The sequence below is a fragment of the Schistocerca gregaria genome, chromosome 6 (assembly GCF_023897955.1).
Source record: "Schistocerca gregaria isolate iqSchGreg1 chromosome 6, iqSchGreg1.2, whole genome shotgun sequence".
NCBI lineage: Eukaryota > Metazoa > Arthropoda > Insecta > Orthoptera > Acrididae > Schistocerca > Schistocerca gregaria.
In genome coordinates this window covers 248,533,985-248,559,539 of record NC_064925.1, presented here as the reverse complement: position 1 = coordinate 248,559,539, position 25,555 = coordinate 248,533,985, and the positions used below count along the sequence as shown (strand labels likewise).

General features: G+C 41.1%; 1 protein-coding gene across 4 annotated transcripts in view; it reads left to right on the top strand.

Moving 5' to 3' along the window:
- LOC126278568 (protein unc-80 homolog) overlaps window positions 1–25,555 on the top strand; it is a 953,735-nt gene that overhangs the window by 290,897 nt on the left and 637,283 nt on the right. For all 4 annotated transcript variants that reach the window (XM_049978772.1, XM_049978771.1, XM_049978773.1 and 1 more), the window contains exon 13: window positions 14,802–14,996. In XM_049978772.1, the coding sequence (XP_049834729.1) occupies window positions 14,802–14,996 (195 nt within the window). The remainder of the gene's footprint in view (window positions 1–14,801; window positions 14,997–25,555) is intronic.

Here is a 25,555-nt window from a genome sequence, read left to right as displayed (position 1 = left end):
ATCACAATTATTCCATTCAAGCCAGGCAACTCCAGATGATTTATAGTCAACCTGTGGGACAAAATTCAGTGTTTTACCCTGGATGAGGTCACTTCCTGACTCACCATACTCATTCCCTGTTTCCATGTAGAGGTGCTGGCAACTCACCTAGCCGCTGAGTTCAGAAAAACTAAGTAAGATGACCATCTACGGAGGTCAGGCCACCACAGATTAATATCTCTGTAGACAACAGTTACCAAGCTTCCAGGAAATCTCACTGATATCATTATTGCTGTGTGTGTGCACTAGTGGGTGCTAGTCAACTGAGGAGGTTCATATTCTCCAATGTCAGATGCGTATTTTCAGCAGCTAAAGAAGACTTATATTTCCCAATACAATAGTGATTCTGCTCAAGGTCGCAAATGGAAAATACGTCCAGCCTACAGTAGCATGTATTGCAAGAATAACTGTCAGTGACAGAACACAGCCCCCCCCCCCCCCAATTAGTTGTTTTTACAGATTGTAGTCATAATGTTATTCTCGGATGGGACTTCTTGCAGGCATCACAAGCAATCACACACTGTGGAAGATCAGAGCTCCAGACTGACAAAACTATTCCCACAAGCACACATAGTGAAGATTGCTCTAGGCAGTATTTTGCTATAGAAGACATTATTATCCCATCATCATCAATGAGGTGAGTTCCATTCATCAGTCTAAATGCTCAGTTTAACTCTGAAGCTTATGTCAGTTCCAAAAAGCTTCTCAGGCTCATCAAAATAATCTACACACCAGCGAATATTGCAGGTGGCCAAGAACGTCTTTGGATAACTAATTTCCACAAGCAGCCCCAACTCTTTAAAAGTATTTCAATAGGAACATCTGAACCAGTCCAGCATGGGCAGCTCAGTGCCATGCTCAAGGATGTGTCTGTTACCATTACAGACAGTGCAGTAAAGGAAGCTATTATCAAGCCATCAATAGGATCTGGCTTGACCGAGGAACAACTTGGGTGAGAGTTAGCCACTGTACACCAATTTTTGGATGCTTTCAAATCCAGAGAGGATAAAAGACAGATCAAGAGGCATATATTAAGGCATATAACACACTAAGTATAATCCATCAATTAGCCAGCTCTCTTATAAGGTGTCGCCAGTTAGTCAAAACAAAATTTGAGAGTCCTAGTTTTCTTTTGTGATCTTTGTGGATAAGAAGGATAGCAAATGCTAATTTTGTGTAGATTACTGTTGACTTTAACAGGATCGTGAAAAAATATGTCTAACCATTGTCGAAGATTGAAGACATTCTAGGCTGCTTGAAAGGAGCAAAATATTTCTGAAATAAAGACATGCAGGCCAGCTAACGGAAGATTGAGGCTGACCAGGAATAGACTGTTTTCATTTCGCCCAATGGCTACAAGGAGATTAAGGTTAAGCCATTTGGTCTATGTGATGTTCAACCATATTCGATGAACAAATAATGGGTTGCCAGCTCAAATGCAGTCACCAACAAATACAATTATTTAGTGTTAATCATTTCTAGAATGTTCAAGAAATTTCTTATGTTTCTAATGTTTGCACTTACCTGAAGTTCATTAGTTTTTTAAAATAGCCACAATCTCCATCCAGGAGGCTGTTCTGTGCTGTTTGTGCCTTTAATAAACATGCTTTGAGAATGAAGTGTTGTACTTCAGTGATCCCCCTGCTTTTGAATGTGGTCTTGATTGTGGTTAGTGATATGATGTTGATTGCAGTTATGGATATGTTTTAATTGTGCTTACAATGTGTGTGAGCACTGGATATACTGTATGTACCTAATAGAACAGTACATGATGGGAGGAACTGTCCATGGTGTACAGTCCCCGTAAAGTTTACTCTTTAGTTGTAACTGAGTGATTAAATTTTTATTTCTATCATATTTTCGAAACTACAGGGTGATTCAAAAAGAATACCACAACTTTAAAAATGTGTATTTAATGAAAGAAACATAATATAACCTTCTGTTATACATCATTACAAAGAGTATTTAAAAAGGTTTTTTTTTCACTCAAAAACAAGTTCAGAGATGTTCCACTGCACTCGCATTCGGAAGGACGACGGTTCAATCCCGCGTCCGGCCATCCTGATTTAGGTTTTCCGTGATTTCCCTTAATCACTCTAGGCAAATGCCGGGATGGTTCCTCTGAAAGGGCACGGCCGACTTCCTTCCCCATCCTTCCCTAATCCGATGAGACCGATGACCACGCTGTCTGGTCTCCTTCCCCAAACCAACCAACCAACCAACCAGAGATGTTCAATATGGCCCCCTTCAGACACTCGAGCAATATCAACCCGATACTCCAATTCGTTCCACACTCTCTGTAGCATATCAGGCGTAACAGTTTGGATAGCTGCTGTTATTTCTCGTTTCAAATCATCAATGGTGGCTGGGAGAGGTGGCCGAAATACCATATCCTTAACATACCCCCATAAGAAAAAATCGCAGGGGGTAAGCTCAGGGCTTCTTGGAGGCCAGTGATGAAGTGCTCTGTCACGGGCTGCCTGGCGGCCTCGGGTAGTTGACGTTCAGGTAGTTACAGACAGATAAGTGCCAATATGGTGGCGCTCCATCCTGCTGAAATATGAATTGTTGTGCTTCTTGTTCGAGCTGAGGGAACAGCCAATTCTCTAACATCTCCAGATACTGTAGTCCAGTTACAGTAGCACCTTCGAAGAAAAAGGGACCAAAAACTTTATTGGCTGAAATGGCACAGAAAACGTTCACGTTAGGCGAGTCACGTTCATACTGAGTTGTTTCCCGCGGATTCTCAGTGCCCCATATACAGACATTGTGACGGTTGACTTTCCTGTTAGTATGGAAAGTTGCTTCATCACTAAACACAATCTTTGAAATGAAAGATTCATCTGTTTCCATTTGAGCAAGGATAAAATCACAGAAATCGATTCTTTTAATCTTCTCAGCTGCAGACAGTGCTTGAACCAATTTCAGACGATAAGGTTTCATAACTAACCTTTTTCGTAGGACTCTCCATACAGTTGATTGTGGAATTTGCAGCTCTCTGCTAGCTCTGCGAGTCGATTTTCCTGGGTTGCAAACAAATGCTTGCTGGATGCGTGCTACATTTTCATCACTCGTTCTCGGCCGTCCAGAACTTTTCCCTTTGCACAAACACCCATTCTCTGTAAACTGTTTATACCAACGTTTAATACACCACCTATCAGGAGGTTTAACACCATACTTCGTTCGAAATGCATGCTGAACAACTGTCGTCGATTCACTTCTGCCGTACTCAATAACACAAAAAGCTTTCTGTTGAGTGGTCGCCATCTTAGCATCAACTGACGCTGACGCCTAGTGAACAGCGCCTCAAGCGAACAAATGTACAACTAAATGAAACTTTATAGCTCGCTTAATTCACCGACAGATAGTGCTTAGCTCTTCCTTTTGTCGTTGCAGAGTTTTAAATTCCTAAAGTTGTGGTATTCTTTTTGAATCACCCTGTTCTTATCTGAGCTACAGCCAAGTACACCAAAAATTGATATTTAGGAAATAACAGTATTATGAAAAGGATAGTTGCCTCTCACCATATAGTGGAGATACTGAGTCACAGATAGGCACAGCAAAAAGACACTCACAATTAAAACCTTTGACTGTTAAAGCAGTGGCGACTGTGTGGGGGTAAGGAGAAGGCTTGGGGCAAGGTAAGGAGGAGAGGTTGGGGTGGGGATGGCAGACAGTGAAGAGGTGCAAGTTAGATGGAGAGGTGGGGAGGGTGACCAGGGGGGGGGGGGGGGGGAGTGGAAAAGGAGAGAAATAAAGACTGGGTGTGATGGTGGAATGACGGCTGTGTAGGGCTACAATGGGGACAGGAAAGGGGCTAGGTGGATGAGGACAATGACTAACAAAGCTCGAGGCCAGGAGTGTTACGGGAATGTAGCATGTGTTGCAGGGAAAGTTCCCACCTGTGCAGTTCAGAAAAGCTGGTGTTGGTGGGAAGGATCAATATGCTCAGGCTGTGAAGCAGTCATTGACGTGAATGATATTGTGTTTGGCAGCTTGTTCAGCTACAGGGTGGTTCACTTGTTTCTTGGCTACAGTTTGACAGTTGCCATTCATGCGGACAGACAGCTTGTTGGTTGTTGTGCCTACATAGAATGCAGCACAGTGGTTGCAGCTTTGCATGTAGATTACATGACTGGCTTCACAGGTAGCCCTGCATTTGATGGTATAGGTGATGTTAGTGACCAGACTGGAGTAGGTGTTGGTGAGAGGATGTATGGGACAGGTCTTGCATCTAGGTCTATTACAGGGCTATGAGCCATGAGTTAATGGACTGGGAGCAGGGGTTGTGTAAGGATAGATGAGTATATTGTGCAGGTTCGGTGGATGGCAGAATACCACTGTGGGAGGAGTGGGAAGAATAGTGAGCAGAACATTTCTCATTTCAGAGCACGGCAAGAGGTAATCATAACCCTGGTGGAGAATGTAGTTCAGTTGCTCCAGTCCTGGGTGGTAGTGAGTTACAAAGGAAATGCTCCACTGCAGTCAGATAGTGGGACTTTCTGAAGTGGTGAGAGACTGGAAGGTTAAGGCATGGGAGTCGTCTTTTTGTGCAAGGTGGGCAGATACTTACGATCAGTGAAGTCTTCAATGGAACCCTTGGCATATTTTGAGATGGACTGTGCATGACTGCAGATGTGATGACCGTGGTCGGATAAGCTGTATGGAAGGGACTTCTTGGTATGGAATAGGTGGCAGCTGTCAAAGTGAAGATATTGCTTAGGCGGTGCAGGTCTCCTGCATTGTCGCCTATGCTCTAGGGACATGGAACCTCATCATCATCATCATCATCAGGTTTGGTATGGATGGAGGTACTGATGTAGTCATTTTTGAAGTGGAGGTCAACATCTAGGAAGGTGGCTTAATGGGTTGAGTAGGACAATGTGAAGTAAATGAGGGAGAAATTGTTAAGGTCCTGGAGGAATGTGGATAGGGGCATCCTCATCTTCAATCCTGATAGTAAAGATGTCATCAGTGAATCTGAACCAGGTGAAGGGTTTAGGATTCTGGGTTTTTAGGAAGGATTCCTCTAGTAGGCCCATGAATAGGTGGGCATAGGGTGGTACCATGTGGGTGTCCATAGCCATACACCGGATTTGTTTCTAGGTAATGCCTCAAAGGAGAAGTAATTGTGGGTGAGGATAGTTGGTCATGGCGACTAGGAATAAGGTTGTTGGTTTGGATTCTGTCAAGTGTTGGGAAAGGCAGTATTTAATAGAGGTAAGGGCATGGGCATTTGGAATGTTAGTGTAGAGGGAGATAGCATCAACAGTGACAAGCAGGGCACCATGTGGTAGAGGGCAAAATCTGTGGAGAGTTGGTGGAGGAAATGGTTGGTATCTTTTATAGAGGAGGGTAGGTTCTGTCTAATAGGTTGAAGGCGTTGGTGTACAAGAGCAGAGATTCTCTCAGTGGGGACACAGTAACTGGCCACAAAGGTTAATGGACTTTAGGAAGCATGTGAAAGGTAGGAGTGTGGGGAGTGATATTAGATGGTGGACAGTGGTTCTTTCTGCGGGTGTAAGGTTAGTTTGCATTTTTGGGGATTTGGGGAATGATGGTGAGGCAGGGGTTGGTGGCAAAAAAGTGTTTCCACTGTAAGGACAAGGAGAAGGAGAGAAGGTCTTTAACAAGACTTAAATGATTGAATTATGGAGTGAGGCAAAAGATGTGACCTTCAGAATGGACTGATATTTCTGTAGGACTAAGTCTTCTGGGGGATAGGTTCATGACTCTGTTGCAGGTCTGTTTAGGTTCTGGGTTCTGTGTGGTGGTGGGAGGGAATTTTGAAGGGTGGGGTAAGTGCAGTAGGTCTCCAAGACAGGGTTTGTTAGGTATGACAGGACATGGGGGACGTTTTGAGGTTGTTGTAGAGGTGGTGGACAGTGGTACTCCAAGGCAGAAGTATGAAGTGAGCAGGATGGAGAGCTTTTTGAGGTGACATTGTGCACATCAGTACCTCTGTCTGTATCAAACCTACTAACCAACAGCAATATCTCCTCTTTGACAGCTTCCACCTATTCCATACCAAGAAGTCCCTCCAATGCAGCCTAGCCAACTGTGGTCATCACATCTGCAGTCATGAGCAGTCCATCTCAAAATATGCCAAGGGTGTCACTGAAGCCTTCACTTACCGTAATTATCCTCCCACCTAGTACAAAAAGAAACCTCCCATGCCTTAACCTTCCAGTCTCCCACCACATCAGAAAGTCCCACTGTTGGGCCACAGAGGAACTTTCCCCTCGTAACTCACTACCCCCAGAACTGGAGAAACTGAATTACATTCTCCACCAGGGTGATGATTACCTCTCGTTGCATCCTGAAATAAGAAATGTCATGCCCACTATCCTTCCCAGCCCTCCCTCAGTGGCATCCATCAAACATACACAATATACTCGTCCATCTTTACACAGCCCCTACTCCCAATCCCTTACCTCATGCTCGTAGCCCTGTAATAGACGTAGATGCACGACTTGTCCCATACATCATCCCACCACCACCACCACCACCTACTGCAGTCCGGTCACTAACATCACCTACACCATCAAACACAGGGCTACCTGTGAAACCAGTCTGCAAGCTAAGCTGCAACCACTGTGCTGCATTCTATGTAGGCATGACAACCAACAAGCTGTCTGTCCGCATGAATGACTACCGACAAACTGTGGTCAAGAAACAAGTGGACCACCCTGTAGTTGAACAAGCTGTCAAACATGATAGCCCTCACATCAGTGACTGCTTCACAGCCTGTGCCATATGGATTCTTCCCACCGACGCCAGCTTTTCTGAATTGCGCAGCTGGGAACTTTCCCTGCAACACATCCTACATTCTGGTAACACTTCTGGCCTCAACCTTGGTTAGCCACTGTCCACACCCATCCAGCCCCTTCCCTGTTCCCATTCCATCTCTACACAGCTGTCATTCCACCATCGCAATCAGTCTTTTTACTTCTTTTCTGCTACCCCCCCCCCCCCCCCCCCCCCACCACTCCCCTGCCATCATCTAACGTGCAGCACTTTACTGTCTGCCACCCCCACCATACTATCCCTCCCCATTCCCACCCCAGCCTCCTCTTTACCACCACCCAGTCGCCACTCCCATCGTGCACCAGTGCTGCTGCTTGCAGTGTGGTTTCAGTTGCCTGAGATTGCAGTTGTGTGTGCGAGTTGAATTTGCATGAGTTTTTGAATAAACGACTGTGTTTATTGTGATTGAGTAAGTTTCCTGTGTTTAGTGATTTATTGTACTTTTGTAGAATTTTCCATTGAACCCTAAAACCTTTTGCTGCCAAAATGAAGATAATTTTTTTCCTTCCCTCTTTCCTGACGAAGCAGCCGCCGGTTGCGAAAGCTCGAAATTCTGTGTGTGTGTGTGTGTGTGTGTGTGTGTGTGTTTGTGTGTTTTATTCATTGTGCCTATCTACCGGTGCTTTCCCGCTTGGTAAGTCTTGGAATCTTTGTTTTTAATATAATTTTGATTCGTTATAGATTTCATGTGTCTTTCATGTCTTCCTTAACTGGAACACTTTATCCCTATTAATAAAATTGTTTCCAATTGAATATCAGTTGCCTGCTTAAGAATACAGTTCTAGTAATAGCATCCAGCAAAAATTATTTACATGGCAGCTATTTTTGTGCTATATTTGTTGTAATTAAGTAGTATTTAGCCACCATGGACTTTTGGCTATTGTAGCCTCGTGTGGCAGTGTTCTATACACAGCAGATCATTGTATTAATAGGAAAAAGAGCTCTTCCTTTCAAAAGACATAATATATATTTTTAACTTGGATCTTTACTGAACCAGAAAAACACTTTTGGAAATTTCTGATAATAGCAATGTTTGTTTGTTTATTTTGGTTGGTCTTGTGAACTCTCGCACAGATGTAGAACAAGTCAATGGAAAAGTCAGTGGAGATAAACACTACTTACATATAGTAAAATTCACATAGTTACCCACAGATTATTACTGTGGTCAAGTTTGACCATATGTACAAATGATTATGTTAATTTAATTTATCTTACATACACTTGAAACAATTTATCACACAAATACATGATTGCTATAATATTGAGTGGTTAAAATTAAAGTGCAGCTACTTGTGGAGGTCCAGTGTGGGCTGTAATTATCATAGGGCAACAAAACTTGATAGATATGCTAATACATTACAGAAGATTGAGTTCTGCTGGCAAAAAAAGGAATTGTACACTGTTTTTATGATGGTATGACATCCATGCTATCATCTGACAAGCTATAATGTGAGATGACAATTGAGAAGAAAGACTCTGCACTGTTTATGAAACTGTTTTATGTAAACGGCATCAATTACAGTGCTGAGTGAGAGAGTATCACTGACTGAAAGGTCTGAGGACAAGCTCAAGGTTATTAAATTGTTTAAAGAAGATGATAATGAAATTTGAAAACACAGATGAGATTGGTGTGGCGCTTAAACAAGGTTGCTGTTGCTATAAATGACCATGCATGTAAGTGCATGCCCCAGATAGTGTTAGTGCTTGTGCAGAATCATGAAAATTGTCCACCCCATGGTCAACGATACAGAAAGTTTTGTGATCTATTTTAGGCAATGGTACCTTTAGGAGATCCAGACAGTGCAGCAACTGAAACCTTGCCATCCTCAACAACGTTCTGGATTTGCTCTTCAGTTTCTGGCATGGATCGTAGTTGATGACATGTAGCTGGGCAATATTCTGTGGAGTGACGAGGCATGTTTTACACTACAGGGTACAGTGAATACACAGAACTGCCAAATTTAGAATACCTGTCATACATGAAGAGTCATTGCACTCACCATATGTGATGTGCGGTGTGCATTCACAAGCGCCTTTATTCTTGGTCCAGTCTTCTTTGAAGAGAATACACCCAGAGTGCCTGTCATATGTAGTATGATGTCTGCATATTTGATAATATATCTCCTTGTACAGCATGTCATTCCTGCTTTGGAAGAGTGCAGCTATGTGTAAAGTCCCTGTTTTCATGCATGATGTTGCTGAATCAGTGAAAATAGACATAACACAATTTTCTGTGAACGTGTTATCTCCAGAGGTTTCCCAGGTGCATGGCATGCAAGATACCCTGATCTGAATCCATGTGACTTTTGGTTCTGGGAATATATAAAAGAACATATTACTAAGGACATATTCACTCTCTATCTGATCTGAGAACGAGTATACAGGAACATGTTGCCCAGAATCCATTGGAACTGCTGTGAGAAACTGTTGATCATGTCCTTTTATGGATGCAGCATCTCATCAACATTGGTGTTAATATTGAACACCTCAGCAGCAGTTAATAATAAAATCAACTTTATGCCTTTCTCACTTGTTTAACCTTTTCTGCCCCTGTTCCATTCCTAATCCATTATATAAGGAAACATTTATATATGTCTTTCTTGCATACACAGTGCCAGACTTGCACCTAGTGGCCAAAATTGAAGCTAACTTTATCCAGTATAAATTGATTCTGCAGTAACACATTAGAATATCTACCAAGTTTCACAGCTGTAAGATAATTACAGCCCACAGTAGACCTCTGTGAGTAGCTCTACTCTAATTACAACCACCTGGTATGTTTGTTAATTTTCCATTATAAAATTCTATTTCATTTGCTGAGGAATTCCTTTACAGCGTAGAAAAAGTGATCCATCAGAAATGACTTTAGCTTTTTCTTTATGAGCATAATTTTATTAGGACGGTGATTATATAATTGTATTCCACTATGAAGGACACTTTTCTGATGGATCAGTGTTGTGATATGGGAGACATGAATGTTACTGTAGTTTCTTGTTCCATGATTGTGCACAGAGCTGTTTTGCTGATTTGCATTGGAGGTTCTTAAGTATTCTCTTGCAAAGACTTTTGTTTCATATATATACAGGCATGAGAGGTTCAGTATCTATAGTATATGGAAAACAGGATCTCATTATGTTGCATATGGTTCTGATAAATCATTCTTTGTGTTTTGAATTTGATTCAAAGATAGGATGCATTCTCCTAGAATATTATTCCACATCTGATTGCCAATTGGAAATGTGTGTGATACGCCAGTAATACTGTTTCCCTGTTACAGCTTGTCTTTGGTATCCATAATGTACAACAGGTGAAAATTAACTGTAAGAACTTGAATATCTGTTTTCCATTTTGGATCACTCTTCAGATATATTGCTGTGAATTTCACATCATCAACTTTGGTTAGATAGTTTTTAGTGTGGTCGTTTTATTGCTTTTGGTGGGACATATGAAAGTTCATAGCCACTACTTTCTAGCATTTATTATAAGTTTATCTTTTCAAACCAGTGTGCTAGTTCCGTCAGTGATGTGCATGCTAATGATTGAAGGTGTTTTTGGTCTGATCTTGTAGTCAAAATGCTGGTGTCATCTGTAAGTAGTGTTTTCCCTTTGGCATAAACTGTGTCACTCAGATCAGTTTTGAACAGGATAAAGAAATTAGACATTATGTCGAATCTTGCAGCACACCATATTTAATTATGATTTCTGTAATGAGAATGTTGTTGTTCTTAAAATGTTTCCAATGATTTTATCTTTTTTAATAACAACTCTCTAATGCCGATTATTTAAGATATGATCTTATACACTCATATAATTCCCTTTCTCTGCAACTTATTTTGTAGAATAGTATGATTTATAATGTAAAACACTTAGGATGGGTCCAAACGTATTCCAGTTGCCATTTTATTTTTATCTATAGGTTTTAGTCTAAAATACAGGCATTCATAAACTGTTGTGGTTGTGGATCTAAATTGTCTGAAGCTGTAGTGATGAGTCAAATCTTCATTATAAATTCTAGCAGCCTGTTTTAAGAGAACTTCTCAGATCTCATTGAGAAGCCACTAATCTGAGCTACAGGCCTGTATTTCTTAACGTTTTCTGTGTCATACTTCTTGTGTAAGGGGGGGTGATCTTTCTGACCTTTAAAAGATTTGGAAACACACTTGTGGAAAAGGAGTGATTAATAATATGCTGCAGAGGTTCCCAATCCATTGTCCTGTTTGGTTTACAACACAATCTTCATTATCGTCAAAACCACATGAATGTCTCTTAATGGGCTCACTGCCAATACGAGCTCTTCATACATCATCTGTCTTAGGAAAAGTAGACCCTCTGGGGATTTTGTAGTTTTCAGTGTGGAGCATGTTAAGAGTCTGAAACTCTTATCAGATAAGATTAATTTTCTATTTTGGTTAAGCACTTGTTAAAAATATTAGCCACCAAGACGATATCAGCTGCTTGTCTGTTTTCCAATTTCAGGTAATAATTATTCCGCTGTGGCTTTCTACGTGTTTCAGACCTGATGATGATCCATGTAACCCATGTCCTTTTTTTCTCAGCTGTATTCATCATCAACCTTTTTCTGCATCTTTAATAACTTTGTGGTAGATGTTACTGCTTTCGTCTTTCCCTCTCCTTCCTGAAGAAGCAACCATCGGTTGCGAAAGCTAGTAATTCTGTGTGTGTGTTTGTGTGTTTTGTTCATGTGCCTGTCTGCCGGCGCTTTCCCGCTTCGTAAGTCTTGGAATCTTTGTTTTTAATATATTGAACTCTATGATAGATATATAAAATAGAAAGAAACTTCCACATGGGAAAATATATTAAAAACAAAGATTCCAAGACTTACCAAGCAGGAAAGCGCTGGTAGACAGTCACAATAAAAAAACACACACACAAAATTTCGAGCTTTCACAACCGGCGGTTGCTTCGTCAGGAAAGAGGGAAGGAGAAGGAAAGATGAAAGGAGTGGGTTTTAAGGGAGAGGGTAAGGAGTCATTCCAATCTCATGAGCGGAAAGACTTACCTTAGGGGGAAAAAGGATAGGTATATACTCGAACACACACACACACACACACACACACACACACACACACACACACACACACACACACACACATCCATCCATCCATACATATACAGACACAAGCAGACATATTTAAAGGCAAAGAGTTTGGGCAGAGATGTCAGTCGAGGCGGAAGTGCAGAGGCAAAGATGATGTTGAATGACAGGTGAGGTATGAGTGGCGGCAACTTGAAATTAGCGGAGATTGAGGCCTGGTGGATAACGAGAAGACAGGATATATTGAAGGGCAAGTTCCCATCTCTGGAGTTCGGATAGGTTGGTGTTGGTGGAAAGTATCCAGATAACTCGGAAGGTGTAACACTGTGCCAAGCTGTGCTGGCCGTGCACCAAGGCATGTTTAGCCACAGGGTGATCCTCATTACCAACAAACACTGTCTGCCTGTGTCCATTCATGTGAATGTATAGTTTGTCGCTGCTCATTCCCACATAGAAAGCGTCACAGTGTAGGCAGGTCAGTTGGTAAATCATGTGGGTGCTTTTACACGTGGCTCTGCCTTTGATCGTGTACACCTTCTGGGTTACAGGACTGGAGTAGGTGGTGGTGGGAGGGTGTATAGGACAGGTTTTACACCGGGGGCGGTTACAAGGGTAGGAGCCAGAGGGTAGGGAAGGTGGTTTGGGGATTTCATAGGGATGAACCAAGAGGTTACGATGGTTAGGTGGACAGCGGAAAGACACTCTTGGTGGAGTGGGGAAGATTTCATGAAGGATGGATCTCATTTCAGGGCAGGATTTTAGGAGGAAGTCGTATCCCTGCTGGAGAGCCACATTCAGAGTCGGATCCAGTCCCGGGAAGTATCCTGTGACTAAACATGCCTTGGTGCATGGCCAGCACATCTTGGCACAGTGTTACACCGTCCGAGTTATCTGGATACTTTCCACCAACACCAACCTATCCGAACTCCAGAGATGGGAACTTGCCCTTCAATATATCCTGTCTTCTCGTTATCCACCAGGCCTCAATCTTCGCTAATTTCAAGTTGCCGCCACTCATACCTCACCTGTCATTCAATATCATCTTTGCCTCTGCACTTTCGCCTCGACTGACATCTCTGCCCAAACTCTTTGCCTTTAAATATGTATGCTTGTGTCTGTACATGTATGGATGGATATGTGTGTGTGTGTGTGTGTGTGCGAGTATATACTTATCCTTTTTTCCCCCTAAGGTAAGTCTTTCCGCTCCCGGGATTGGAATGACTCCTTACCCCCTCCCTTAAAACCCACATCCTTTCATCTTTCCTTCTCCTTCCCTCTTTCCTGACGAAGCAACCGCTGGTTGCGAAAGCTCGAAATTTTGTGTGTGTGTTTTTTTATTGTGCCTTTCCCACTTGGTAAGTCTTGGAATCTTTGTTTAAAGATTCTTTTCTTTGCACAGGAGATTTTTGTACCAGTTATAATCCAACTTTTGATCCAGCTTACTTTATTTATGTTGCTTGATTGTAAAAAGTTATATGTAAATAATAATCACATATTCCATAAAAGTTATGCACTTCATCCTCTGTTTCTAGTTTAATGAGTAGTTAAGGTCTGTTATATTACCATCACTTAGATCCCTGTGTTCTCTCATTTTGATAGGTGGCTTTTTTCTTGAGCATACTTCCAGTATTAATAATAGAGCATTATGATCACTGTAGCCCATATTTATTACTTTACTACTGTATAGGGACTTTCTTTTTTTAATAAAAAATTTTTCTGATGCTATTTTACAATTCATAGAGGTTTTTTTTGTTGGTGGGTAGGGATAAAACTGAAACTCTTTGTCATGAACAGTAATTCATCTCTTCAATTTGTGGGCTTTAAAACCTCAGTGCTTTGGGTCAAAACTCAGTATTATTTCTAATTCTTATAATTTATTGATAAGAGATTGAACATTATGGTGCATTATTTGAAATGGGATAAAGCTGGTTTTGTTTTGTTTACTATTGCTACAACTTTTAGTTATTTCTGAAGCATAATTTATCTTAATTAAGGTCCTGACTCTGTTTAACACATATGCTTCGTTTTTGTTCTGGTTTCTAATAAAAAGTCAGTCAGGTGATGAGGGTTGCTGTTTTCCATCTATGCGCCTTATTGGACACTGATGGGGGCTTTTTCTTCTGCATTCATTTGCAGTGGCAGGTTGAAACAGCCATTGCTGTATTCAGTATGCTAGCCTTAACCTTTCTATGTTTTTACACCCAAATGAAAGTTTTTGCCTTCCCAGTTAGGTGCAAATATATCTGGTAATGAGTTCTCACTCCACATCTCCTGGGTGGAGGCTTGACAGATTTTATGATTGAGTAACTTGGATTTCTCAGTGCCTTTGTTCATACAGTTCACAGTTCATATCGATGTAGAATTCCCACGACAGTTGTCATTTACATGTCCAGTAACATCAATGTTTTACTTAAGTATTGGATGTTAAAAGAAGTTCCTAGTGGTGGTAGTGCATGTTCACATTGCTTCAGGGGCAGTGCTGATAGCTTCTGATATAAGCAACATGTAAGTTATGTGACATATGTAGGGCATTCTCTCTGGTCCAGTAACACTCAGCAGCAGCATCGGACACCCAGCAGGACCTATGAAATATTAAGTCATGTTGATTGTAGGATCAAGCAACAAACCTGACAAAAATGCCACTGACTGTAAAAGTAATTATGCTATAGACAATGTATATACAGGCAAAAAATTCAACATGTACTGATATATATCTTCCCATTAATGAATGTGAAATAAAATTCATTTTATATATAAAACTTTCAACTTGATAAAAAGTCACAGTAAGTAGTCATGTATTTGGGAAGTGGGTCAGGAAGCAGAAATTGGTCTGTAAACTTAACATACTACAACTGTTTTGGCGTGATCATTATGTTTGTAAATAACAATTCTTTTCCAGTTCATCCACTGACAGAGAGTCCTTGGGAAGTGGAAGAAGCTATCCTAAACCTGGTCCTGCTGCTGCGAGTATTATGAATGGACCTGCTGACTTGTGTGCAGCAACTTTTCTTGATGTATCTGTCTTGCGTTGCTTGTTCATATCGCAGTGGCAAGAAGAGGGTGTCTACTGGGCTTTGCAGTTCTACTATCACAGGTTAGTCATATAAAGACTGGTACTATATGTAGAGAGCAGCTTATTGCTTCTTTTACTTCAGTATAATTTATTGTGAAGCTTCAGGACTGTGCAAGCTGAAACTAAATGTCAACAAAACCATAATGTTAATGCTGAAAAGAGAAGAGAATGAAAAACAAGAACTAATTATAATGCATGACTGTAAATTCTTAGGAAATAAATGAGCATTTTCGGCATGAGTACCCCCCAGTAATACTCTTTGTGCTACACTTACCCATAAGTGAATTGATAATTGAGGTACTCAGAAAAACATAGTGAAGTGGTGATACCATGCAGAAAAAACACAGAGAAATTCATGTCATGCCACAGTGCCCTACCGGATGTGTCTGCAATGGTTACTGTGCATAGAGATCTTGAGTGTAATGGTTCTGACTGAATGTTTTGCGTGCATTTGACCAACAGTATTTGATTTGCAACGAACAAGGTGTTATGCGTGGCTAGATCATTGTCGCACTCATTCTTTGCTTTGTTGTAGGGAGTTGAGTGATGCCCATAGCATTATTTTAGGACTTTGGAGAAAATGCAAAGTTGACCACATGCTGTAACTCAGCAACCTGTGAAGGCTGTCCCAGAAATATCTGACCTGACAAATAGCAAGCAGTTGGTGTTTTAAACCAGTGACAGTGCTAGAAAGTACCAACCATACGAAACTTACATTTGAAAATTGGTGATGCTATGTTGTTTAGTACTGTACTTGGTTGGCAGCCATCTATACTGAACACCATCAGAAAATTTGTGAACTTACATAAAACTGGTCACTGTTATGTTATACAGTACTTTCATTTGAAAGGTCTTGGTCCAACTGAGTGAGATTCTACTGTGGGGGAGACCCCTCCTTTGTTTTCAACAATAAAATATCAGAAGGCAGAGTTTAAGCAGGGCTGTATGAGCTGTGAAGATGGACACCACAATGGTTAACCATTGAGGTGACTATACCAGAAATTGTGAAGAAATTCCACAAAATGGTACTGGATGATTGGCAACTAAAAGTGTGTAAGCTAGCAGACATCGTAGGCACTTCAGAAAGTGCTGTACTTAACATACTGACTGAAAATTGGGACCTGAGAAATCCACGTGCACGATGAGTGTACATTTACTCACAATGAAACAAGAACAGAAACATGAGGTTGTTTTGGTCAAGTGTTTGGCGATGTTTCGCTGCAGTAAAGCCGAGTTTTTGTGTATGATTCAAACCATGGATGAAACATGGGTCCATCATTTCACGTATGAGATGAAGGAATAGTCAAGATAGTATACTGGAAGGGGATAACTGGCTCCAAAGAAAGCAAAGACCATTCAGTCTGCAGGCGAGGCCATGGTGTCAGTTGTCTGGAATGCATGTGATATAATTTTCATTTATTATTGTCAGAAATGAAAAACAATCATTGATAATTATTATGCAAACCTATGGCAGTAATTGAGTGTTGAAATCAAGCAAAAATAGCCACATTTAGAGAAAAAGAAAGTGTTGTTTCATCATGTGAAATGTGCGTGTGGCGTATTTGGCCAGGAGTCCCCTTCTGGTGAATTCTGCTGCCTGGTGCATGTCTTTTTATTTGACACCACTTCAGCAACTTATTCATTGCTGATGTGGACAAAACACCCACACACCCAGTCCTGAGCAGAGTAAATCCCTGACCTGGCTGGGAATCAAACCCAGGGCACCATGATTGTGAGTCAGTAACACTAATAACAGCACCACAAGCTCCTGATTGTATTTCATCATGACAGTGCACCAACTCACACATCCATTACTGCCATGGCCTAAATCAATGAGCTAAATTTCAAATTGCATCCTCATGACCCTGTTTACTAGCTTTAGCCCTGTCTGATTGTTTTCTGTTTCAAAACTTGAAGCAGTGGCTTGGTAGTAAAGGATTTGCAGTTGATGGATGTTTTGGGAAGCTTGATGGTTCTCACTATAAATAGGGTATTGAAGTCACAAAACATTGCTCAGCAAAATGTATCAAGCTAAAAGGAGACTGTGGAGAAATAAAAATGTTTTTCCCAAGATTTGTATGCTTTCTTTGTTAGGTCAGGTACTTCTGGGACAGCCTCCATGAAAGGACCAACCAACATAGAACTTGTCCTTTAGATCCCTCACAGAGTCCTCTGGGTGTTACTTCTCCCAACAGATCTTTTATTACTGACTACCTGCAGGCCCCAGGCACATTGCCCTGATACAAAGGCACCACGAGGCTCAGCGAATGTGATTTCCTATTTATGAATGAGTTGCAGTTTGTTCTGGACTGTGGCACTCACTACCTGCTCATCTGGTATGCCTCCAGGACATGTTGTGTGTGCCCGTATTACACTAAAAAAGTGTTTCAAAGTTTCAATTTATTGCTTTGAAATAGTAAGAAAAACCTTAATCAAACAATGGAAAATCCAGGATGGAATGTAGTAATGTTATGGAAGGAATGTTGCCACTCAACAATAGTGGAGATGCTGAATTGCAGGTAGGCACAACAAAAAGACTGTCACAAATAAGTTTTTGGCCAGCAAGGTCTTCGTCAAAAACAGGTGACACACACACACACACACACACACACACACACACACACACACACACACACACACAAACAAACAAACAAACAAACAAACAAAACTTACACACATATGAATGCAGTTTCTGGCAACTGAAGCCACATTGTGAGCAGCAGCACCAGTACATGGTGGGAGTGACGACTGGGTGGCGTTGAGAAGGAGGCTGGAACAGGAAGTGAGTAGGGGTAGGGGGCAGTGAAGTGCTGTAGGGGAGCGCACAGAGGCAAGGTGGAGAGATGGTAGAACAACTATGTGCATTCGGGAGGTTAGACGGAGCGCAGGGAAGAGGAGGGGGGAGGGGGAGGGGGTAGTGGATAGTGGAAAAGTAGTGAAGCAAAAAGACTGGGTGTGATGGTTGGATGAGAGCTGTGTAGTGCTGGAATAGGAACAGTGAAAGGGCTGTACACGTGAGGACACTGGCTTATGAAGATTGAGGCCAGGAGGGTTGTGGGAACATAGGATATGTTGCAGGGAAAGTTCACACCTGCACAGTTCAGAAAAGCTGGTGTTGGTGGGAAAGTTCTGCATGCCACAGCATGTGAAGCAGTTATTGAAATGAAGGATATCATGTTAAGCAGTGTGCAACAGAGAGGACCACTTGTTTCTTGGCCACAGTTTGTCAGTGGCCATTCATGTGGTCAGACAGCTCGTTGGTTGCCATGCCCACATAGAACGCAGCACAGTTGTTGTTGCTTGACTTGTAGATCATATGACTGGTTTCACAGGTAACTCTGTCTTTGACGGGATAGGTGATGTTTGTGACTGGACTGGAGTTGGTGGTGGTGGGAGGATGTATGGGACAGTCTTGCCTCTAGGTCTATTGCAGGGCTGAGGAATTGGGATCAGGGGCTGTTTAGGGATGGACAAGTGTTTTATGTAGGTTCACTGGACGGCAGAATACCACTGTTGGAGGGATGGGAAGGATAGTGGGCAGGACATTCCTTATTTCAGGGCACAACGAGATGTAGTCGAAATCCTGGCGGAGAATGTAATTCAGTTGCTCCAGTCTCTGGCGGTACTGTGTTACAAGGGGAACATTCCTCTGTGGCTGGACAGTGAGACTGTGGGAGGTGGTGGAAGACTGGAAAGGTGGGGCATGGGAAATTTGTTCTTACACAAGGTTTCAGTGAGCTCCTCGTTATATTTAGAGAGGCTGTCACTGCAGATGCATTAACCACAGGTGGCTAGGCTGCATGGAAGGAACTTCTTGGTATGGAACGGGTGGCAGCTGTTGAAGTGGAGATGTGTGTTGCTGAGGGTTAGTAGGTTTGATGTTGACAGAGGTACTGATGTGGCTATCTTTGAGGTGGAGGTCAACATCTAGGAAGGTGGCTTATTGGACTGAGTGGGACAAGGTGAAAGAAATGGGAGAGAAGCTGTTGAGGTTCTGGAGGAATATGGATAGGGTGTCCTCCCCCTTGATCCAGATCACAAAAATGTCATCAGTGAATTTGAACCAGGTGAGGGAATTAGAATTATGTGTTTTTGGAAGCATTCCTCTAGATGGTCCATGAATAGTTTGGCTTAGTTTGATGCCATGTAGTACCTTCTCTCCATCCACAAAATTCTCCTGCTATGCAATACCAAATTCCTTGAACCCATTACACACATTGAAGCTCGTGCCCTCCAACAACTAGAGCAACATTCAAAACACCATCTCAAAAAACTCTCCACCCTGTTCACTTCTGACTCCTACCTTGGAGTACCACTGTCCACCACCTCTACAACAACCTCCAAACCTCCCTCATGTCCCCTCATAGCTGACAAACCCTGTATTGCAGTCCTACTACATCTACTACACACTCCAAATGCCCTCCCAGCATCACACAGAATCTAGAACTTAAACAGAACCAAAATACAGTCATGAACCTTTCCTCCAGAAGCCTTAGCCCCATAGAAGTATTAGTCCTTTCCAAAGACTCACATTCCCCCCCCCCCCCTCTCCCCCTCCTCCCTCCCCCCCCCCCTCCAATTCAATCATGCAGGACTTATTAAAATTCTTTTCTCCACAACTGTGATTTTGTTGAAACATTTTCAGTTACATATATAGTTCCTGTAGCAAACAGTTTTGGATATTCATAATATGTTCTGAAAAAATTCTAAATTCTGAAAGAATGTATGATCGAAGTTCACCTAAATGCTTTTTTACTGTTTTCTGCAAAAGATTGATATTTTTTGATACTTACATAAGACATGTTTTGAACTTATTTTACATGAACAACCCACAGTTTAAATTAAGTCTCATTTGCACGTAACGGAAAAAACTGGATGATTGAAACAGAAAAATAAACTTTCTCATAAAAAATGATAAGATTAAGTTAAGATTTAAAGTAGTGAATTTGATGTTACCAGGAAGGCCGTCGAAAACAGATGACACACACACACACACACACACACAGACACACACACACACAAATGGTGTTGGTGGGAACAATCCATATGGCACCAACCCTGCCAATCTGATTAAACCTAAGACCAATGTTGAACCCTGCCTGACTCAGTTCACTCTTCCATCCAACTGTGATCCACCTCCATTGCCCCCAAATCATCCCCTATTAACTTCCCAGAATTTCTTAACCTCTGGTTTCACAGGTAGCCCTGCCTTTGATGATGTTTGTCACTGGACTGGAGTAGGTAGTGGTGGGTGGATGTATGGGACAGGTCTTGCATCTAGGTCATTGAAATGAAGGATGTTGTGTTTGGCAGCATGTTTTGCAACAGGATGGTCCACTTGTTTCTTGGCCACATATTGTCGATAGCCATTCAGGTGGACAGACAGCTTGTTTCCTGTCATGCCCTTATAGAATGCATCACAGTTGTTGCAGCTTAGCTTGTATATCACATGACTAGGTCTACCACAGAGATATGAGCCATGAGGTAGGGGGTTGGGAGCAGGAGTTGTGTAGGGATGGACGAGTATATTGTGAAGGTTTGGTGGACGGCGGAATACCATTGTGGGAGGGGTGGGAAGGATCGTGGGCAGGACCATTACTCATTTCACAGCACGATGAGAGGTAGTCAAAATCCTGGCAGAGGATAATTACAATCTGTCTAGGCTTCAGTAAGACCATCCTATGCCAAACTCTTCATGTACCATCTAGAGGAATCCTTCCGAAACACACAGAATTCTAAATCCCTCACCTGGTCCAGATACATTGATGATATTTTTGTGATCTAGATTGAGGGTGAGGAAACCCTATCCACATTCCTTCAGAACCTCAACAGCTTCTGTCCTATTTCCTTCATCTCGTCCCACTCAGTCCAACATGCCACCTTCCTATATGTTGACCTCCACCTCAAAGATGGCTACATCAGTACCTCTGTCCATATGAGACATATTAACCACGAGCAATACCTCCACTTCAACGGCTGCCACCCATTTCATACCAAGACGTTCCTTCCATGCAGCCTAGTCACCATTAATCATACATTTGCAGTGATGAACGGTCCCTCTAGAAATATACCAAGGGTCTTACTGAAGCCTTCACAGACTGTAATTATCCTCCCAACCTTGTACAAAAACAAATCTCCAATGCCTTATCTATTCAGTCTTCTTCTACCTCTGAAGGTCTCACTGTCTGGACACAGAGGAGCATTCCCCTCGTAACTCAGTACCACCCAGGATTGGAGCAACTGAATTACATTCTCTGCCAGGATTTTGACTACCTCTGATTGTGCCGTGAAATGAGTAATAGTCCTGCCCACGATCCTTCCCATGATCCTTCCCACCCCTCCCACAATGGTATTCCACCATCCACCAAACCTACACAATATACTCATCCATCCCTACACAACTCCTGCTCCCAACCCCCTACCTCATGTCTCATATCCCTGTGGTAGACCTAGATTCAAGACATGTCCCATACATCCTCCCACCACCACCTACTCCAATTCAGTGACAAACATCATCAAAGGCAGGGCTACCTGTGAAACCAGTCATTTGATTTACAAGCTAAGCTACAACAACTGTGCTGCATTCTATATGGGCATGGCAGGAAACAAGCTGTCTGTCCACCTGAATGGCTATCGACAATATGTGGCCAAGAAACAAGTGGACCATCGTGTTGCAGAATATGCTGCCCAACAGGACATCCTTCATTTCAATGATGGCTTCTTAGCCTGTGCCATATTGACCCTTCCCACCAACACCATTTGTGTGTGTGTGTGTGTGTGTGTGTGTGTGTGTGTGTGTGTGTGTGTGTGTGTGTGTCAGTCATCTGTTTTCGCCGGCCTTGCTGGTCGAAAGCTTAATTTTGACAGTCTTTTTGTTGTGCCTATCTGCATCTCAGCATCTCCACTATATGGCGAGTGGCAACTTTCTTCTGTAATATTATATGAAAAACTTTACATACATAAATTAATGCCAGTAATAAACATCCATAATAGTGAGTAAATTTTACTGAAGTTGTTTCTTGATGCTCTTCCACAATTTGTATTTATTCATTGATTAGTTCTCATCTTTGGAGGCCATCATCAGGTGACCTATGACAGTCACAACTACAGATAAAATAATATGAGTTCTCTCATCCTGATGTCTGAGTAGCCTATTGCTCCTTTTTAACCATTCACAGTCTCTGGCTGTCATCTCCCCGAGGAAAGAACTAATTCTTCTGAAATGTAGGATAGTCTGTGTACCTGTATATTTGTCAGTTACCAGTACTAAATATTTCTAATCTTGGAGGAAAATTCTGGTAAGCAATTCTGTTTCATAATTTTCTTGAGTGGCTTTTCCGTTTGATAAGATTAAGTTAAGATTCTGGGTTCTGAAGGAATGTGGATATTTAAAAAAAGATATTTAAAAAAAGATATTTAAAAAAAGAAACTGTTGCATTTTTTATAAGAAAGTTTATTTTTATGTTTCAATCATCTAGTTTTTTTCTGTTAGATGCAAATGAGACTTAATTTAAACTGTGGGTTGTTCATGTAAAATAAGTTCCAAATGTGTCTTATGTAAGTATCAAAAAATATCAGTCTTGTGCAGAAAAGAGTAAAATTGCAATGTAAGTATCAAAAAATATCAGTCTTGTGCAGAAAAGAGTAAAAAAGCATTTAGGTGCACTTTGATCATACATTCTTCCAGAATTTAGAATTTTTTCAGAACATATTATGAATGTCCAAAAGTGTTTGGGACAGGTACTATATATGTTACTGAATATTTTTCAACATAATCACAGTTGTGATTGCCCTATTTGTAAATCTGCAAAAAGCTCTGCCACATATTGGCTGAGACTTGTTGGCATGGTGCCTCGTTTCAGGAAGCCATAGTACTTCATGTCTCTGGGAACAACAGTCGAAAGCCATACTGTAGTAGTATCCGTACAATTCAAACAGAAAGTTGCATTCCTTACAGTCCTAATTTGTCACCAGGTACGGGAGTGATAGAAAAGTTGCGCACTGTTAACAACAAATGTCTGAATGGTCATCCAAATTATCTGTGTAAATGTTTCAACATGTTCTTCAATAAAATAACAACACATTCCCACCAGAAGAGTAGAGTAATTTTTTCAAGACACCATGCACCATATTAAATATATTACTGCTTTTTATTTTATTGTAAATTTTTAACCCCATATATTGTGGTGTTTATGCATAGAGTTTTAAATGGTGAGTCAGGAATTTAAAATTCTGCCTGTGTCGAGTGATGTAGTTGTGGTGAAAACAGAGAGAGTGCAGTGTGTGCTGATTTTTTATATAAGAACAGCACCATCTCATATATGTAAAGGGAGGGAATAAATAGTATTTGTAAAATGTTTAATAATGTTATATAAGATACGTATTGTTTGGTAACACACATGTCTCTGTTTATTATTCTTAATATTATTATTATTTATTTATTTACTGTATTTTTATTTTTATTATTTGTTTAATTTTTTAAGTACAAGGAGTCTTGTGACTTTTCCTATTTGAACTTGGGATCATTAGATGCTGTCAAGTGATTATCATGAAAAATTATGGTTATCATGCCAGGAGATTCATAAGTGGAGCTATATAAAATTATTTGTTACTAATCTTACTAGATTGCTATTAATTCATTTTCTGCTCTTTCTTTTCTTATACTACCAGTAGATGTCTGAGTCTTTAAGGACCTGAACTCCCATGTATAAAACAGCTTCAGATGTCCAATAACATTATAAACAAGTTAATGTGTAAAATATTTGACATTAAGCCTGTAAGCAAGAAAATGTTTAAAAAAGATTTGAAATTATGTGTAAAGTTTTTGGAAGTTGCTAATTGCTCTCGTTATGAAATGTTGGATGAAATAGTCTGGGTTTTTTGCACTCCATTTTAAGGAAAGGCAGGTTTCCCACCCCTCTCAATGTCTGTGATGCAATATCAGCCGAACTATGTTGTATACAATGATCTAATACTGCAGGTACATTCAATGATACACAAGGTCTGTTCAAAAAATTCCGGAACATTTATAATTTTGCACCAATGGTGTGTTGAAGCTAAATGCGGCTGGCATCCACGCACATACCTGTGTTTAATGTGTAACTGCTAGAAGTTTCAGTGTTGTATGTCTGTTAGTTATTGTTCAGTGCTGTATTGAGTAGAACATTCTGATACACAGTTTGTGAATTTTCAGATGTTAGAGTTAGAAGTAGTAGGTGAATATGGATTGGGGCTAAGAAATGAAAGGGGAAGCCACCTGGTAGAGTTTTGCACAGAGCATAACTTAATCATAGCTAACACTTGGTTCAAGAATCATGAAAGAAAGTTGTATACATGAAAGAATCCTGGAGATACTAGAAGGTATCAGATAGATTATATAATGGTAAGGCAGAGATTTAGGAACCAGGTTTTAAATTGTAAGACATTTCCAGGGGCAGATGTGGACTCTGACCACAATCTATTGGTTATGAACTGTGGATTAAAACTGGAGAAACTGCAAAAACATTTAAGGAGATGGGACCTGGATAAACTGACTAAACCAGAGGTTGTACAGAGTTTCAGAGAGAGCATAAGTGAACAATTGACAGGAATGAGGGAAAGAAGTACAGTAGAAGAAGAATGGGTAGCTCTGAGGGATGAAGTAGTGAAGGCAGCAGAGGATCAAGTAGGTAAAAAGACAAGGGCTAGTAGAACTCCTTGGGTAACAGAATAAATATTGAACTTAATTGATGAAAGGAGAAAATACAAAAATGCACTAAATGAAGCAGACAAAAAGGAATACAAACGTCTCAAAAATGAGATCGACAGGAAGTGCAAAATGGCTAAGCAGGTATGGCTAGAGGACAAATGTAAGGATGTAGAGGCTTATCTCAGTAGGGGTGAGATAGATACTGCCTACAGGAAAATTAAAGAGACCTTTGGAGAAAAGAGAACCACTTGTATGAATATCAAGAGCTCAGATGGAAACCCAGTTCTAAGCAAAGAAGGGAAAGCAGAAAGGTGGAAGGAGTATATAGAGGGTCTATACAAGGGAGATGTACTTGAGGACAATATTATGGAAATGGAAGAGGATGTAGATGAAGATGAAATGGGAGGTACGATACTGCATGAAGAGTTTGACAGAGCACTGGAAGACCTGAGTCGAAACAAGGCCCCAGGAGAAGACAACATTACATTAGAACTACTGACGGCCTTGGGAGAGCCAGTCCTGACAAAACTCTACCATCTGGTGAGCACGATATATGAGACAGGCAAAATGCCCTCAGACTTCAAGAAGAATATAATAATTCCAATCCCAAAGAAAGCAGGTGTTGACAGATATGAAAATTACCGAACTATCAGTTTAATAAGTCACAGTTGCAAAATACTGACACGAATTCTTTACAAACAAATGGAGAGACTGGTAGACGCTGACCTCGGGGAAGGTCAGTTTGGACTCCATAGAAATATTGGAACACGTGAGGCAATACTGACCTTACGCCTTATCTTAGAAGAAAGATTAAGGAAAGCAAACCTACGTTTCTAGCATTTGTAGCCTTAGAGAAAGCTTTTGACAATGTTGACTGGAATACTCACTTTCA